Raw genomic sequence first — 19,302 nt, forward strand, 5'->3', positions numbered from 1 at the left:
GTGGAAGGCAGGGGACTACAGAAGGCATCCTGTGTCCCTCCCCCAACCCTCAGCCCAGCCAAAGCCAAAAGAAAGCTCCACCACGTGCAGCAATAAACTTGACATGTTTATTAATTAAACTATCACTTAAATAAAAAAAAGTGCATAGAAAATAAACATGTTTAAAAACTCCTTTTTTTTTTACAACTATGTACACTTTTTACTTTTACATTCAGTCTTTCGTAGAGAGCTTTCAGCATTATTATTTTTTGAACTATTAAAGTTATTTTCCTTCATCCCTGTCACAGGGAGTTAACACTGATGGACTTTAGACACATTTTTTCCCTTTTTTTTTTCTTTTTTCTCTAACCAGAAGTTTGGAAGAACACAAGGAAAGAAAAATAAACCCAAACAAACTGAAAGATCTGTTATACATGATAAAGGTATCAAGAAATGTCATTTTTAGAAAAGAAGCTTGTCATCTGTTGAGCTTTTGAAACAATTATTCAACTACCTGTATTTACTAAAGAGACTGTTAAAAGTTCAATGAAAGAAACACCACGAGTCTATTTTCTTGGTTGAAGACAGAACTAGAGTACCTGGGAGCAAGATACCAGGAAAGCACAGAACACAATTTTCCCCTAAATGCAGGTGGTAACCCCAACATTCATAACCAAAAATAGAAAAACAAGGAGTACAGATACTGCCTGGAAACATCCACTGGCAGAAAAACATCCAGGAGGCACCTCCTGCGTCTCTGACCCCTGGAACCGCTGTCGCCTCCCCCGTGTCCGGGCCTCCCCATTCCCAAGCATCAGAAGGGCCAGTGGCTTTTCCCACAGCCACTAGCAACTGGAGCACACCCTTATCTATAGTGTTAAGAGAATGAAAGCCATGGACTGCACGAGGCTTTGTTACACGGTGCATTACTATATTAGTTCCTATGTATATCATATTTATACTTATTTGAAAACCAAAACACCAAAGTTGCAAGTTTTCAGAGTGTGAGTCTTGACTGGTGTTCGTGATTCGGCATAAAAGCATCTGCTCAATCACCTTGTATTGCTTTAAAATGGAGACAAAACAAAATCACACCCAGCCCTTTGCAATGACCCGCTTTTCCTTAAAAAAAAAAAAAGGAAAAAAATTTTAACTTAAAGTATCCCAAATCAAACTTAAAAGTTATCATCTGACAAGGTTTGGACCTTTAGTAGTTTCGGATATTTGATTGAACGTCAGTCCTTTACATACATTCATTAAAAGATTTGTGTTGTGTTGTGTGAAATCCAGGGTGCCGCGTGGAACTCACCGCGTGGCCGGGGATCTGCAGGGCGAGCAGGGTGGGGCCTGGATCTCGCAAAGGAGCCTGGGCGGAGCATACAGCTGCCAGGGCTTCCCCTAACTCAGTGGTCGGCAAACTCATTAATCAACAGAGTGGCAAACCGTGGCTCGCGAGCCGCAGTTTGCCGACCACTGACCTAACTCGTTCCTGGTCTAAAACCAGGAGGGGTTGTGCTGAAGGTGGTGGACAGTAACAGAGGGACCGAGTTCTGGCCAAAGGGTCAGCGCCAGCAGCTATTCCGGTTACACAGCGTCTCTGCCACCAGGAGAGGCGGCCAAAGCAGCAAAGCCGTGCAGGTGCCAGTGCTCACAGAACCAACCAGGTCCCAGCCTGTCACTCCATAGGGACTTGGGGTGCCCCTTGGAGACTCTTAGGAGTGACACACCGCAGTACCTGTCTGCACTTCTGTGAGGAGACTCCTTAGCTCACTTTCAAAACAAATTTGGGCGTTTTGGAGGCAGCCGTCCCACCTTCTGCCTACTTAGCTCACTCCCCAAGTCCCTGGCAGGTTAGCGGAAGTTTGGCAATGAACTCAAGGCTGAGCTGTAGGAGGGACTTCTCGTTTCCGTGGTTATAACCAGGGAGGGCAAGGCCAGGCAGACCACCTGCAGCTACAGGAGACGCAGGTTTGGGACAGAGAAGAGGAGGGGCTCACAGTACATGGCCTAGCAGAGCAGGAACTGGGTCTGCTTAGCTGAGTGTCCCCCACCCCAGACTGGCCTTTGGTGAAGTCATGACCCATCAGTGCATCAATCATTCCAGTAACAAATGCAGCTTAAGGTTTTTTCCTAAAAAAAAATAAAAATAAAAAATAAAATAAAAAAAAAAATTAAAGGATTTACAAAAACCTCACACAGTGCAATAATAAAGGAAACCAGACAGTAGTGAGCCCTCGGGCCACCATGTCTTGTTCACGGGCAAGAGGAAAGGAGGGAGGTCTGGATGGAGTGCCTTCTCCGTGCCCCAGGGCGGTCTGCCACCCTGGCCACAGTGCTGGGCCCCGCACGCAGGGACAGTGCATGTTCCAGCAGAGCCACCATATGGAGTTCGTAAGGTCACAGGAGCCCGGGCGCCCAGGGCGAAGGCACAGCAGAGCCGGGAGCCAGGGCAGAGCTGGCGGAGTATTGCTTGGCTGCACTTCCCAGGGACGGGCTCCAGGGAAGGAACGACGCGCGCTGAATCCTTGTGCTGCGGAGGCGGAGAAGCAGATCTGCTCCGTCAGGAGTGGCCAGACTGCTTCAGCTTCAGTGGGGTCTCTGCAGGAATGAGGGCTCAGTGGGCACGGGAGGAACAAGGTGATCTACGAGGCAGATGGTGATGGGGATGTCAGGTGCCATCTGCTCGGTCGCTAACTGTGAAGCGGGAAAGGAGATGACCACATGTCACCGCTTGGAGCCAGGGCCAGGAAGGGGACAGCGTGGGAAAGAAGAGGAGCGGCCCCATGGGGCTGGGTGATCTTCCTTTCCTTTTATTGTCGAAGAGCAAACCCAGGAAACGTTTATGTCAACAGGGCACAAACAAACTACACACGAAACAACAGAAACTTCCAGGGGGAGCTGGGCAGGAAAAACCAGACTTTGCATGTACAGCTGAATAGTTTCTTTTAACTTCATCCTATGAAAATAAAAACTTATTTAAAACCGATCTTTTAAATTAGGATAATACCGCGGTTTAAAAAATAGCCTTGTCATAAGTGCTTCTCCCTATGAAGTGCTTCTCATAGAAAAATATACAAAATATATTTACATTTATAAAACCTTAAATAGTAAACTGTAAACAGAACAGAGTAAAATCTGATGACTTAATTTAATAGGTTGGGACACCGTCTCGGGGAGGGAGGAAGCAGTGGGTGCCGGGTGGCCACGTCCGGAGGGCGCAGGACAGTAGTGTCATGAACTCACTTAGCTGTGGAGTTTGCATAGGTGGCAGTCCCCTCAATGCAAGGTGCTCAGTCCCCAAGGTTTGGGCCTTGAAATCTGATTAGTGTTGTGCCTTCAACTGGACATGGACCCTTTAAAGATCAAGTCTTCCTATGTCGTCACAAAGGGAAAATGGTCACCATGGCCTAGGGATGGGGCCCAGAGGCACCCTGACCCGATGCTCTGGTTGCTGCATGACTCAACTATTGAAACAATCTTTCCCTTGTCTCAAATATCAGGCTTTGGACGTTTCTCTAAAACTCTCAGCGGAGCTTTGAGAAAATGCCTCATTCTGTCTGGTTCTGGCCAAGGCCTCCTGTCCACCACCCACTGGGAGTGCCTCCAGACTCAGGGGACATTCGGAGGTGCACAGTATGCCCACAGGGAGTGTCCTTGAGCAGGAGTCACGGTCTCCTCCACCCAGAGAGAATGGAAAGCAGTGGAGGCCGAGCAGGGAAAACGCGGGAAGTGGAGTGAAGAGGAGTGAGGAGGAAGCTGCTCCTACTGTCAAGGAAGGTAGTTGGCTGAGATAAGGCTCATGGGGACGTACTCCCACTTACAGCCACAGGCTCGGCGTTTGGTAATTAATTGGCACAACCCCAACAGCCTTCAACACCAAAGGTGCTGAGAATCCTCTTTCCCAACCAGAAGCGAGTGCTCACTGGGAAGGCAAGGAAACTGCCCGCCTCCTGTTTGTTCCCCGACGGCTCTAGGTGGGCCTGGCCGGCAAGTGGTCAGGGACCAAACCACCCCACACCCAGGGCTCTGGCTGGCCCCTGGCTGGAGGGCGTGGGAAAGGGCCACAGAGAGGACGGCCACTTCTCTCTGAGGAGAGGCTCAGGCCCAACCTCCCAACGCAACTAATCCAGAGCTCCTTCCAGGCACGTCTACTAGGGACCCCTCTCCTCATTTTTAACAGCACATAACCAGGGGCCCCAGCAGAAGGCAGGTCACGGATCTTTTCTGAGACCTCATCTCTCCCCAGGGCTGCGATCACATGTATAATGTGAATACGGGACACAGGGCTCAGCCATCGGGGAGGCCCTTCAACATTGCCCCTCAGGCCCGAACTCCCGGCTCTGGCGAAGGTGGCCCTGGTCGCGGCACTGGGGAGAGGAGCAGCTTTAGTTTAGGAACTTCCGACATTTCTTAGCGCCACAGTTGCAGGGTAGCTTGTTGCTGGCATCCTCGATGGGGAATTTGTAGTCGTAGGTGAGCTCCTCCCCACGGTAGATCTTGCGCATCGCGAAGATGACGATGTGCTTCTGCCCATCGATGTTGATGACCCGGGAGTAGCAGTTGGGCTCGCACGAGTGGTTTATGAAGCGGGCAGCATTGCCATGCATGGTGGCATCCACCACCTCGGAGTCATCGATGCGGAACATGTAGCAACCGATGCCCTGAATGTGAAGGAGAACGGGGAACCCGCAGTTTAGTACAGCTCAGATTTGAGAGTGTTTCCCAACCTTCTTCTTTCTTTTTTTTAACTAAGAAATACGTGTTTTTTAAAAATTTTTTGTTAACTTTCACTGAGGATATTTTTCCATTGTTTTTTAGGGAGAATGGAAGGGAAGGGGAGAAACAAAGAGAGAAACATTGATGTAAGAGAAATACATCAATTGGCTGCCTTCCACACTTGCCCTGCCCAGGGCCGGGGATCGAGCCTGCAACCAGGGTATGTGCCCTTGACGGGACCTAACCTGAGACCTTCCATCTGGGGGCTGATGCTCTATCCACTGAGCCAAACCAGCCAGGGCCCAACCTTTTCCTGATGTGACTTATAGTTGCTGCTGCTGAACAACATTTCTTCTAGTGTAATTTCCAGACTCCTCCCATCTCTCAAGACACTTCCATGATGAATTCCTAAATTAGAGACTAGATTACTGGTTTCTTTTTTTCTTTTTGATGTTCCAGCCAACAGGAGAGAGAAACCTGAGAATTGTGTTGTTATGTGGTTTTGACTCTGAGATCCATTCAGACAAACCTTCAATGAATATTTTGTATACTAATCCTTAGAGTAGATTGTGAACTTTTACTGGTCCCACCACAAATTGCAGAGGATACAAAAATGTTGAAAAAAATAAGTGTGTTTGACTCAATAAAGTACTATTTTTAAAAAACTGATTTTTAGAAAGAGAAGAAGGGAGAGGGAGAGAGAAACATTGATGTGAAAGCACAACATCGATTGGCTGCCTCCTGCATGCCCCCTACCAGGGATCGAGCCCGCAACCTTTCTGTGCAGGGGATGATGCCAACCAACTGAGCCGCAAGGGCCCAGGTAATGCTATTTATTTTTTGATCTAGCGATATTTATAGTTGGTGGTCACTTTCTATAACAAAACAAAAGAGAGAGAAAGTGTGAGACGCACCTTGCTGTCATAGTACTTCTCTCTCTTGTCAGTCTGGATGGAGCGGATGACATTGCCAGCATACTCGATCACCATCTCACCCGCATCAATGTTTCTCTTACAAAAGAGACCCCGGCCATGGATGGGAGACCTAGGACAGGACGATGGACAAGAGGTCAGCCACACATTCTGCAATAAGGGTAACTGTATGAGCACACAAATGAGTAGAATCCCGTTAGTCTCCCACGAGGGACAGACACTTGGGGGAAAAAGAACATGGCCCCACCTGATCTGAGGACAGGACCTTTCTGACAGATGGCCAAGGATGAAAGCGCTCTCCATTTTGCATACATCCACTGACGCAGCAGCAATGGGAAGCTTTGCTGGGTTAAATGCGTTGTTCAGTTAAGAACTGCAGGACCCAGGGTCTCAGGTTCAATGAATACTACCTACAAACCCAGCTTTCTGAGGGGGCACGCACTCGAGCAGTGGGTCCACTTCGATTTTAGAAAACATCACTAGTTTCCTGGAATTCTCTCTAGAATCGCAGTCATACCTGTAGACACCAACAGCCTCTTTAGACGTCCTCTTCAAGTGCCGGAAGCGCATGGGCATGGGCAGGTCCATGCTAGTCGCCCTCCTACGAAGATAAGGACGGAGTAATGAACTCCACTCAGTTCTAAGTCTTAGACCAAAGGATCCTGGAGAAGAAGACTCAGTGTTCTCTTTGCTCAGTGCCAAGCAAACAAGTACCTTATAAAATTAGGACTCTTTTAAATACTTCCTTTTTTTAAATCCTCACCTGAGGATATTTTCCCACTGATTTTAGAGAGTGGAATAGAGAGAGAAAGACAGAGAGAAATATCGTTGTGTGAGAAACACATCGTTGGTTGCCTCCTGCACGCCCCCTCCCCTCCAACCAGGGCCCAGGCTGGGAGGAGCCTGCAACCGAGGTAGGTGCCCTTGACTGGAATCGAACCCAGAACCCTTTAGTCTCCAGACAGGCGCTTCATCCACTGAGCCAAATGGGCTAGGGCTAAAACCTAATGTGTTTTCTGACCAGGGTGACTCCAGGGTGCAGCCAGAGCTGGCAGAGTGCACTACAGCCAAAGAGAAAACAGACACCTTAGAGTTACTTGATTTCTCCTCTAACACGCTGTCTCTGCAACTGGCTCCTGCCACCTCCCCACATGGCCTCTCAGGCCTCTTAGTTGCCTGGGGAAGTCTGGTGAGGCCCGGCCGCGCCCGAGGAGCCAGCAGAGGGAGGCAGAGAGTGCAGCGCCCGCCCTCCAACTCACCGAGCCGACTTCAGCTGCACCTCCTCCTCTTCCTCGTCATTGGGGTTGTACTCAGGTGGCTGCCGGTGCTTGGAAGCCAGGAAATTAAACATGTCAAACGCTGACTTCCTGGAGCCAAGGGATTAGAATACATTTAGAGAAATAACTCAATCGAAGCAATAGAGGACGCGCAAACACTGGACATCTCCTGGTTACATGGGAAAATAATTACATCGTCAGGTAATAAATTCGGACCCCAAACTGCTTCCAGAAAAGAACGGGACTTGCCTCAGGTGCACCTCAGCCCTGGCTGAGCCATGAGGGTTCAGGGGCGGTTCATTGGCCTCCTCCGGTTTGTGGAAACGGAACTTGTAATTCCTACAGTGCTTGGCACCCGACAGCTGCTCCGTCAGGAACACGACTGCGTCGTGGAGAATCCCCAGCATCCGCAAGCCATTCACACCTGCGGGGCAGAGGCGCGGGGTGAGGCGCGGCCAAAGGCCCAGCCAGGGAGCAGCCGCGGAGGCTGCTCACGGCGAACTGAAGACCAGCCAGGAAGTCCCATTAGATGGCCATTCAAATGATGTGGACACAGCCCTGGCCAGTGTGGCTCAGCTGATTGAGCATAGTCCCATGTACCGGGAGGTCACGGGCTCGATTCCCAGTCAGGTTGCCTGCCCAGCTTGTGGGCTCGATCCCCAGCAGGGGGTGTGCAGGAGGCAGCTGATCAATGTTTCTCTCTCTCCCTCTCCTATCCCCTCCCTAAAATCAATCAAAGGTATTTTTAAATAAAATTATGCGAATACAGATCTATCAATATGAACAACATTTGTGACAGATAAACTGAAAACAGCAAATGAAAACTATGAACTATTATCTTCGCTCTGTGTGCACAGAGACATGCTATAGGCCCAACTTCATTTTCTGGTCCTAGTGACCACAGGGGCCGGCGTCACTAGCTTCAGCTCCAGGGAAGTAAATTGAGGCTCCGAGAACGCCCACACTACCCCAGGCCACGCAGCTGGTGTGGCAGAATCTGAGCCGTGGATGGTGTCACTCCGCTGGCTCCCTTCCTTTCTTTTTATTTTTTAAAATATGTTTTTATTGATCTCAGAGAGGAAGGGAGCGGGAGAGAGAGAGAATCATCAATGGCAAATCAGCTTCCTATTTAAATCAGTCAGGAGTTGGGGTTTCTGTCACTTGAGGCCAAAAGCATTCTCAGGGATAACGATGACATAGGTATAAAGAAGAGTGGTCACAAAAGGCGGAAGTCTGGAAGGGCTGTGCCGGGTCTTGATGGAAGGCCATTCGCGGCCGAGGGAACTGATGAACCATGGTGCGCTAATGCGGAAGCACGCGTACTGTAAGGCACGAGAATGCCTTGGGTACATGCTGACAATTCAGCTTTCGCGTCCCCAAGCCCAGAGGTTGTGGTTTATGAGCTGGGGGGTGGGAGCGGCCGGGGAGAGGTCAATGGGGGAAAAAGGAGACTCGTGTAATACTTTAAACAATAAAGAATTTCATTTAAAAATATGCTGCAATCAAAAGACATAGGTTTGCCCTAGCCCAGTGGTTGGCAAACTGCGGCTCGCGAGCCACATGCGGCCCGCGAGCTGCGGTTTGCCGCTCTGTTGACTAATGAGTTTGCCGACCACTGCCCTAGCCAGTTTGGCTCAGTGGATAGAGTGTCAGCCTGTGGACTAAAGGGTTGGTCCCAGGTTTAATTCCAGGCAAGGGCACATGCCTGGTTGTGGGCTCGATCCCCAGTGGGGGGTGTGCAGGAGGCAGCGATCAATGATTCCCTCTCATCATTGATATTTCTATCTATCTCCCTTCCTCTCTGAAATCAATAAAAACATATATTAAAAAAAAAAAAGACAGGGTAGCTGAATGGATGAAAAAACATGACCCAATTATATGCTGTCTACAAGAGATCCAACTCAGAACAAAAGACTCACACAGGATGAGAGTGAAGGGATGGAAAAAATGTTCCATGCAAATGGAAAAGAAAAAAAAGCTGGGATACCAATACTCATACCTGACAAAACATACTTCAAAATGAAGGCCATCATAAGAGACAACAAAGGTCATTACATAATACTAAAGAGATCAATCCAACAAGCAGTTATAACTCTGGGAAACATATATGCACGCAATGTAGGAGCACCTAATTATATACAGATGGATTTAAGTGACATTTATAGAACATTTCACCCCAAAGCTGCAGTGCACATGGGTCATTCACAAAGACAGTCCACATGTTAGGATACAAAACAAGTCTCTACAAGTTCAAGAAGACTGAAATCATATCAAGCATCTTCTCAGATCACAGTGGAATGAAATTACAAATCAACTACTGTAAAAACACCCCAAAACATTCAAACACATGGAGGCTAAATAGCATGTTATTAAACAACTAGAGGCCCGTGCACTCAGCCCAGCCTGCACCCTCTCCAATCTGGGACCCCTCAAGGGATGTCTGACTGCCTGTTTAGGCCCTCTCAAAATCCAGGACTGCTGGCTCCCAACTGCTCGCCTGCCTGCCTTCCTGATTGCCCCTAACCGCTTCTGCCTGCCAGCCTGATCACCCCCTAACCACTCCCCTGTCAGCCTGATTAATGCCTAACTGCTCCCCTGCCAGCCTGATTGCCCCTAACTGCCCTCCCCTGTAGGCCTGGTCACCCCTAACTGCCCTCCCCTGCAGGCCTGGTCCCCCCAAACTGCTCGCCTGCCTGCCTTCCTGATTGCCCCTAACCGCTTCTGCCTGCCAGCCTGATCACCCTCTAACCCAGCCGTGGGCAAACTACGGCCCGCGGGCCGGATCCGGCCCGTTCGGCTATTCTATCCGGCCCGCAGAGCCGAAAGAGCGGAGGGTTCTCTTGCTCTCCCCTCCGCTCCTTCACCAGCAGCAGTGTTAACATGGCAATGTTGGGAAACACGGCCGCAGCTCCTTCTTCTGAGTGGGCGGATTTATATCCACCCATTCAGTAGAAGGAACAACCTCTCAATCTTCCAGAGGCTCCTTGTAATGCCCGTGGACGCGCCCTCGACATCACCCTGGGAATGCGTAGACACGTTACTGTGGTGATGTAGGGAGACACGCCCCTGGAGAGCACAGTATCAGAGCATTAGCTAAAAAGGAGACCAACAACACTGTTCCCACTGAAGTTAATGTTTTAAAGACCAAAAACCTTTCAACCCAGTCTACACTGCCATCTACATCTATGTCCCGGGCATAATTTGGAAGTTGCACTAAAGAAAATGTTTAATTTACTGTTTACACATTTTGTTCTTTTCTATTTGTTTTAGTTTTAAATTATTTTATTATATTTAAGTTTAATTTGAAAGGCTTTTGTACCTTTCCTTTGTTAGGCAATTTTATTTTGCCTTTGCCATCTTCAATATAAGGTATGTTATTGTGCTATGATTCCTCCATTTTTTGAAGTTTCAAATTATAATAATTAGTGTTTACATTCTTCTTGTTAAATGTTTGAAATAAAACTACTGAAATAAAAAAAAAAAGACCGTATCCTTTTATGTAATGATGTTTACTTTGAATTTATATTAGTTCACACAAACACTCCATCCATGCTTTTGTTCCGGCCCTCCGGTCCAGTTTAAGAACCCATTGTGGCCCTCGAGTCAAAAAGTTTGCCCACCCCTGCTCTAACCACTCCCTTGTCAGCCTAATTGATACCTAACTGCTCCCCTGCCAGCCTGATTGCCCCTAACTGCCCTCCCCTGTAGGCCTGGTCACCCCTAACTGCCCTCCCCTGCAGGCCTGGTCCCCCCCAACTGCTCTCCTCTGCAGGTCTGGTTGCCCCCAAATTCCCTCCTCTGCTGGCCCGGTCACCCCTAACTGCCCTCCCCTGTTGGCCATCTTGTGGCAGCCATCTTGTGTCCACATGGCGGCAGCCATCTTGTGTGTTGGAGTGATGGTCAATTTGAATATTACTCTTTTATTAGCTAGGCTAGAGGCCTGGTGCACGGGTGGTGACCGGCTGGTTTGCCCTCAAGGGTGTCCTGGATCAGGGTGGGGGTTCCCTTGGGGCGTGGGGCCTGTGGTGGTTTGCAGGCTGGCCACGCCCCCTGGCAATCGAAGCGGAGGCCCTGGTATCTGGGATTTATTTATCTTCTATAATAGAAACTTTGTAGCTTTGAGCGGAGGCCAGAGCAGGCCAGGGCAGGCGGAAAGCTTGGCTTCCTCCATCGCCGGGGAAACCCAAGCCCCCTGCTTGCTCCGTGGCTGCAGCCATTTTTGTTGGGATTTATTTATCTTCTATAATTGAAACTTTGTAGCCTTGAGCAGAGGCCAAGGCAGGCCAGGAAGCTTGGCTTCCTCCATCGCCAGGGGCAACCCAAGCCTCCTGCTCTCTCCAGCTCCGTGGTTGCCGCCATTTTTGTTGGAATTTATTTATCTTTTATAATTGAAGCTTTGTAGCCTTGAGCGGAGGCCTGGGCCGGCCAGGGTGTGCACGAAGCTTGGCTTCCTCCATTGCCAGGGAAATCCAAGCCTCCTGCTCGCTCTGTGGCCTCAACCTTGGTTGGGTTAATTTGCATACTCGCTACTGGTTGGCTGGTGGGTGTGGCTTGTTGGTGTAGCAGAGGCACGGTCAATTTGCATATTACTCTTTTATTAGATAGGAGGATGAATGGGTTTCCAATGAGATCAAGAAGGAAATAAAAAAAAAACTTCCTTGAAAGAAATGAAAATGAACACACAACAACCCAAAATCTCTGGGACACAGCAAAAGCAGTCCTGAAAGGGAAGTTCATAGCACTAGAGGCCCACTTCAAAAAACAAGAAAAATTAATAATAAACTATTTAACCCTACAATTTAAAGAACTAGAAAGAGAACAAGAAAAGCCCAGAGTAAAAAGGAGGAAGGAAATAATAAAGATTAGAGCAGAAATAAATGACAGAGACTAAAAAGACAATACCAAAAAAAATCAATGAAATCAAGAGCTGGTTCTTTGAAAGGATAAACAAGATTGAGGAGCCATTAGCTAGACTCATCAAGAAACAAAGAGAGAGGACCCAAATAAATAAAATCAGAAACAAAAGTGGAGAAGTAACAAATGACACCACAGAAATACAAAGGATTTTAAGAAAATACTATGAACAACTATATGACAACAAGCTGGACAATGTGGACGAAATGGGAAAATTCCTACAAAAATATAATCTCACAAAACTGAATCAGGAAGAATCAGAAAACCTGAGTAGGCGAATAACAACTGATGAAATAGAAGCAGTAATAAAAAAAACTCCCAGGAAACAAAAGTTTCACAGGGGAGTTTTACCAAACATTCAGTGAAAAATTAACACATATCCTCCTCAAACTATTAAAAAAAAAAAAAAAAAAAAAACCCCAAGAGGAAGGAACACTTCCAAAGCTCATTTATGAGGCCAGCATTATCCTAATTCAAAAACCAGATAAAGACACTACAAAGAAAGAGAATTACAGGCCAATATCCCTGATGAACACAGATGCTAAAATCCTCAACAAAATATTAGCAAATTGGATCCAGCAATAATTAAAAAGATCATACACCATGATCAAGTGGGATTTATTCTAGGGATGCAAGGCTGCTACAATATTCGCAAATCAATAAATGTGATTCATCACATAAACAAATTAAAAAGCAAAAATCACATGATCATATCAATAGATGCAGAAAAAGCATTTGACAAAACCCAACACCCATTTTTGATAAAAACTTAGCAAAGTGGGAATACAGTGATCGTATCTCAACATAATAAAGGCCACATATGACAAACATACAACCAACATCACATTCGATGGGGAAAAAATGAAAACCATTTACCCTAAAACCAGGAACAAGACAGAGATGTCCGCTTTCACCACTCTTATTCAACATAGTACTAGAAGTCCTAGCCACAGCAATCAGACAAGAAGAAGAAATAAAAGGCATCCAAATTGGAAAGGAGAAAGTAAAACTCGCATTATTTGCATATGACATGATATTGTACATAGAAAAGACTCCACCAAAAAACTATTAGATTTAATAAATGAATTTGGCAATGTAGCAGGATATAAAATCAACACCCAGAAATCTATGGTTTTTTGTACACCAATATTAATTTCCAGAAAGAAACTAAATGAACAATCCCATTTTCCACTGCAACAAAAAAAATTAAGATACTTAGGAATAAAATTAACCAAGGCAGTAAAAGACTTGTACTTGGAAAACTACAATTAATATTCGATAAAGGAGGCAAGAATATACAATGGAGTTAAGGGAGTTTCTTCAATGAATGGTGTGGGGAAAACTGGGCAGATACATGCAAAAAATTGGAACTAGAGACCACCAACTTACACGATACACAAGAATAAACTCAAAATGGATAAAAAAGACTTAAATGTAAGTTGTGAAACCATAAATATCCTAGAAGAAACCAAAGGCAGCAAAATCTCAAACATCTCTCGAAGCAATATATTTACCGATACATCTCTTAGGACAATGGAAATTGAGAAAGCAAACAAATGGGACTATATCAAAATGAAAAGCTTCTGCACAGCAAAAGAAACAATCACCAAAACAAAAAGGGAGCCCACTGCAGGGGAGAACATATTTGGCAATGTTACATCTGATAAAGGGCTAATACCCAAAATATATAAATAACTCATAAAACTTAAAAGAAGACAAAAAATCCAATTAAAAAAATGGGCAAAGGACCTAAACAGATACTTCTCCAAAGTGGACACACTGATGGCCAGGAGACATATGAAAAAAAGCTCAAAGTCACTGATCATCAGAAAGATGCAAATTAAAACAAACAATGAGATACCACCTCACACCTGTCAGAATGGCTACCATCAGCAAATCAACAAATGACAAGTGCTGGTGAGGATGTGGAGAAAAGGGAACCCTAGTGCACTGCTGGTGGGAATGCAGACTGGTGCAGTCACTATGGAAAGACAGTATGGAGTTTCCTCAAAAATTAAATATGGAACTGCCATTTGACCCAGTGATCCCAATTCTAGGAATATATCCTAGAAACCTGAAACACCAATCAGAAAGAATGTATGCACCCCTATGTTCATTGCAGTGCAATTTACAATATCTAAATGCCCATCAGTAGATGAGTGGGTAAAAAGCTGTGGTACATTTACACCGTGGAATACTATGCAGCAGCAAAAAAAAAAAAGAAAAAAAAAAAGGATCTTTTACCCTTTGAGACAGCATGGAGGGACCTAGAAGAGTATCATGCTAAGTGAAATAAGCCAGCCAGAGAAAGACAAGTATCACTGATCAAACTCATATGTGGAATCTAATGAACAAAATATATCCAGAGACAGTGAACAGAATGTGGAATCTCAGAGGGAAGGCGGGGAAGAGTGGGTGGGTGGAAGATAATCAATCATAGAACTTGTATGCATGCCTGTATAACCCATGGACACAGACAACATGGTGATGAAGGCCTGGGGCGGAGATGGGCTAGAAGGGTTCAATGTGGGAAAAGGGGGACATATGTAATACTTTCAATAATAAAGATTAAAAAAAGAGAAGATGCTATAAAAAGTGCTAGTATTCAATAATTTCCCTGAATTCGGTTTCAAATCCCTTCAGTCAGGATAATGCTCTTAATTGGGCACATTAGATATATCAGGGTACATAAATACATAGCTACATATAAATGAACAGCTGCCAATAATGTCAGGTTCATTATTTTAATTAATCCTCACAACAAAGATCAAAAGTTGCAATATTATCACCTTATAGATATGAAGATCCAGGCTCAAAGAAGTTAGTTAGCTGCAAACAATAGAATATCAATAGCAATAGGGCAGAAATAGAGCTTGAACTCTGTTCTAACTGCCTCCAGAGCGCAGGGTTTCTTAACATTGTATATTGCAGCACAAGACATGGATAAAACAAAGAAATCTTTGTGCCACTGGAGAAAGAAAGGGCCAGGCTATTCAATCTGAGGAGGAGAACGCTGAGCCAACCCTCCAGGAGTAGAATTTTACACGTTACCAATAACTAGTTCAGAACAACTAAGTACAAATTTAATTACAGCTCCTCCAGTGACAACCAGTTGGTCAGAGCTGGACCCATGAACACTGTTTTCTTTTCTTTTCTTTTTTTTAATTTAATAAATCTTTATTGTTCCGATTGTTACAATTGTTCCTCTTTTTTCCCCCCATAGCTCCCCTCCACCACGTTCCTACCCCACCCTCTGCCCTTACCTCCCCGCCACTGTCCTCATCCATAGGTGTACGCTTTTTGTCCAGTCTCTTCCCACACCCCCACTCTTTTCCCCCAAGAATTGTCGTCCACTCCCTTTCTATGCCCCTGATTCTATTATATTCAACAGTTAATACTGTGCATCAAATTTTTTATTCCCTTGGTTTTTAGATTCACTTGTTGATAGGTACGTATTTGTTGTTCATAATTTTTATCTTTATCTTTTTCTTCTTCTTCCTCTTCTTAAAGAATACCTTTCAGCATTTCATATAATTCTGGTTTGGTGGTGATGAACTCCTTTAGCTTTTTCTTATCTGTAAAGCTCTTTATCTGCCCTTCAATTCTGAATGATAGCTTTGCTGGGTAGAGTAATCTTGGTTGTAGGTTCTTGCTATTCATCACATTGAAAATTTCTTGCCACTCCCGTCTGGCCTGCATAGTTTCTGTTGAGAAATCAGCTGACAGTCGTATGGGTGCTCCCTTGTAGGTAACTAACTGTTTTTCTCTTGCTGCTTTTAATATTCTCTCTTTGTCTTTTGCTCTTGGCATTTTAATTATGATGTGTCTTGGTGTGGTCCTCTTTGGATTCCTTTTGTTTGGGGTTCTCTGCGCTTCTTGGACTTGTAAGTCTATTTCTTTCACCAGCTGGGGAAAGTTTCTGTCATTATTTCTTCAAATATGTTTTCAGTATCTTGCTCTCTCTCTTCTTCTGGCACCCCCACAATTCTGATGTTGGTACGCTTGAAGTTATCCCAGAGGCTTCTTACAATATCTTCAACTTTTTGGATTATTTTTTCTTTTTGTTTTTCCGGTTGAGTGTTTTTTGCTTCTTTGTATTCCAAATCTTTGACTTGGTTCTTGCAATCCTCTAGTCTGCTTTTAGGTCTCTGTATAATATTTTTTATTTCAGTCAGTGTATGTTTAATTTCTAGTTGATCCTTTTTCATATCTTCGAGGGTCCCGTTATATTTATCGGCCTTTTCTAGGATATTCTTAAAAAGTCTTATAACCGTGGTTTTGAACTCTATATCCAGTCGTTTACTTTCCTCCATTTCCTTCACTTGTGATCTGTTTCTTTGTCTCCGCATTTGGGCTGCTTCTGAGTTGATAGAGTGGCTTTGTGTGCTAGGTGTCCTATAGGGCCCAGTGGCTCAGCCTCCCCAGTTACCTGAGGTGGACACTCTTGGTACACCCCTTTGTAGGCTGTGTGCAATCTTGTTGTAGTTAAGCCTAGATTGTTGTTAGTTTCACTGGGGGGAGTTGACCTCCAGGCCAATTGGCTGTGAGGATCAGTTGTGTCTCTGCTGGGAGAGCTTCTGTGCTCAGCTTGGATGGGGCGAAGTCTCAGGGTGGAGCAGACAGCCTTGGTTTCCCGTCAGCCCCGCCCTACAAGGCCCCTGGGTCTCAGTGTCCCGCGGCAATGGCTGCATGCACCTCTGAGAGAAGGCTGCCCTGAGTTTCACCCGCTGCCAGACAGTCCAGTTTCTCCCCGAATGAATCTGGGTACCCAAAAGTCTCACCCGGAACTGGATTTCAGTGCAGTCGGGAGGTTTTGTTTCCCTCCTGAAGGAGACAGCTAGCCGCGCGCTTGCTGCCCGCCCTCTCGGCACGCCGTGAGTAATCCAGCCGTGTATTCAGCCGCCTGCCCTCTCGCCCTCTCCTCGTGCATGGGTCTCCGCACCTCTGTCCACAGCTCCTCTGGGTCTCAGTGTCCTTTTATCTTTCCTTCTAGTTGTAGAATTTCCACTCAGCCAGCTTTCCGGTGGTTCTGGATGATGTCCGCTCTGTCTTCCAGTTGCAGTTTTGAAATTGTTGTGCGAGGCAACAGTATAGGTGTTTACCTATGCCGCCATCTTGGTTTCTCCTGAACTCTGTTTTCTTGCCCCCAAAATATCTCTCTCACCAATCTGCAAAAAATGGGAGGACACTATCCATAGAGTAAAAAGTCAGCCCACAGAATGAGAGCAATTATTTGCAAACATGTATCTAATAAGAGATTAATATTAATTAAGTAACCCAAGTGTCCATTGACAATTAATGGATAAGCAAAATGTAAAATACAGATACAGTAAAATATTATTCAGCCTTAAAAAGAAAGTAAATCCTGACATATACTACAACATGGATGAACTTTGAGGACATTATGGTAAATGAAATAAGCAAGTCACAAACTGTATCCTATATAATAAAAGGGTAATATGCAAATAGACCAAATGGCAGAACAACCAAACAACCAATCAAAGCGTAATATGCTAATGATATGCTAAGGTTGCTCAACCGCTCGCTATGACATGCACTGACCACCAGGGGGCAGATGCTCCAACCGATAGATTAGCTTGCTGCTGGGGTCCGGCCAATCGGGACTGAGCTAGACGGGCCGGACACACCCTGGAACCCTTCTGTGGTCCCTCCCCTGCCCAATTGGGCACCGGTGGGGTCCCTCAGCCTGGGCTGCACCCTCTCGCAACCCGGGACCCCTTGGGGGATGTCGGAGAGCCAGTTTCAGCCCGATCTTGCAGGCCACTCCCCTTGGGAGGGCACCAGATACAGGACTCCCAATCGGGACTGATTGGGCGCGAGCCCGTGGCTGGCACAGTGGGGTCAGGATGAGCGGGAGTGGCAGGTAGGAGCTGCAGGCAGCATTGGACTGCAGGTTTTGGCCCGATCCAGGCAGGCCACCCAGAGGGACCCCACCCATGCACGAATTCGTGCACCGGGCCTCTAGTTATTATATAAGGTGCTTAAGAGTAATCCAACTCACAAAGACAAAAACTATAATGGTGGTTGCCAGGGGCCAGGGTGAGGAGGAGAATGAAGAGTTATGGGTGGTGATGGCTATACAACAATGTGAATGTATTTAACACCACTGAATTTCTACCCTTCAAAATGGTTAAGATGGTAAATTTTATGTGTATTTTGCCAAAATTCATTTGTTAAAAAAAAAAAAGGGTGGGAGTACTGAGGCCACATTACAGCAGAGCATATTAAATGAAAGAAGCCAGCCCCAGAAGGCCACATGTTGTACAATTCCTTTTTTTGCACTGGATGAACTATAATTAAATTTGTGCATAGTCGTTCTGAACTGGTTACTGGTAATGTGTAAAATTCTCCTCCAGTTGAACAGCCTAGCCCTGTCTCACGTATGAAATACACAGCAAACCCACCGCCACAGAAAGTGGACTTGTGGTGGCCAGGGCCTGGAGCTTGACTGATGATAGGCATGAGGTTGCTCTCAGCGATAATGAAAATGTCCTGGCATGATACAGACATGACGGTTGCTCCTTTGTGAACATACTAAAAGCCACTGAATTGTATGCTTTAAAGGGGTGAACGGTATAGTAAAAGAATTATATTGCAATAAAGTTGTGAAATTTTATTTTTTTAAAAAGAATGTTGCTGTGTTTTGTTTTTGTTTTTGTTTTTAGAATCAACTCTGTAATGTAGACCAACAAGCTACCAGAATATTCTGAGACAGGAGCAAAACAAGCACATTAGCCATTACCTGCAAACGAGAGCTGCTTTAGACGGGCATTGGATCGCGCTTCCTGGACTTTATCTGTCAGCGACTTCCAGGCATCTGTGAGGAAATGAAATGTTCCAACAAGCGTCTCGTGCCAGTGGCGGCGCAAGCACTGCTCTGAGACCCGTGGCGTGAAAGCGCACCCTCCCGCTGCAGCAGGTTTTGTTTTGTTAGTTTAAATCAGTTCATGCCTGAGAAGCTGAGAGGAACTGTCTCTTTCTAGAGAAAGGACATAGAGGCAATAAGGGCATCCAGACTGCCTGAAAATGACGCGAGTCCACAAAGTATTGTCATCCCTTGATGGCACCTGGACCCCAACCTAAGCGTTTGGTGTTAATTCTATTCCCTACACCTTAACCAGTGCAATAACAATGAACAATTTAACCAAAGCTGTGGGGACACCGTGCCTTCTCAGTTCCTTACAATTACGAGTTGTAACTGGAAACCTGCACAGTCCCTCCCGGCTCTCCCCTAAGATCCTATCGTCTCTCACTGTCACAGAAGTGTGGAGTGGTGGGAAGAAATCCATGTGAATTTCAGACTCAATCTAGTTCTCTTAACATTGTTCTTTCTTTCTTTTTTTTGTTGTTAATCCTCACTCGAGGATATTTTTCCATTGATTTTTAGGGAGAGTGGATGAGAGAGGGAAAGACAGAAACATTGATGTCAGAGAAACACATCAATTATTGATTGCTTGCCTCCT

General features: G+C 45.8%; 1 protein-coding gene across 5 annotated transcripts in view; it reads right to left on the minus strand.

Moving 5' to 3' along the window:
- Window positions 1–85: 85 nt before the first annotated feature.
- The window catches only part of KMT2A (lysine methyltransferase 2A), a gene marked incomplete at its 5' end in the record, with an annotated part of 101,330 nt that continues 82,113 nt past the window's right edge, over window positions 86–19,302 (minus strand). For 4 of the 5 annotated variants that reach the window (XM_080640381.1, XM_080640380.1, XM_080640379.1 and 1 more), the window contains 6 exons: window positions 86–4,640; window positions 5,610–5,739; window positions 6,145–6,228; window positions 6,887–6,994; window positions 7,154–7,328; window positions 18,582–18,656. In XM_080640381.1, the coding sequence (XP_080496507.1) occupies window positions 4,365–4,640; window positions 5,610–5,739; window positions 6,145–6,228; window positions 6,887–6,994; window positions 7,154–7,328; window positions 18,582–18,656 (848 nt within the window). In that variant the 3' untranslated portion in view covers window positions 86–4,364. The remainder of the gene's footprint in view (window positions 4,641–5,609; window positions 5,740–6,144; window positions 6,229–6,886; window positions 6,995–7,153; window positions 7,329–18,581; window positions 18,657–19,302) is intronic. The other variant, XM_080640382.1, reaches the window with a different exon arrangement.

This window comes from Plecotus auritus (assembly GCF_963455305.1).
Source record: "Plecotus auritus genome assembly, chromosome: 9".
Classification (NCBI taxonomy): domain Eukaryota; kingdom Metazoa; phylum Chordata; class Mammalia; order Chiroptera; family Vespertilionidae; genus Plecotus; species Plecotus auritus.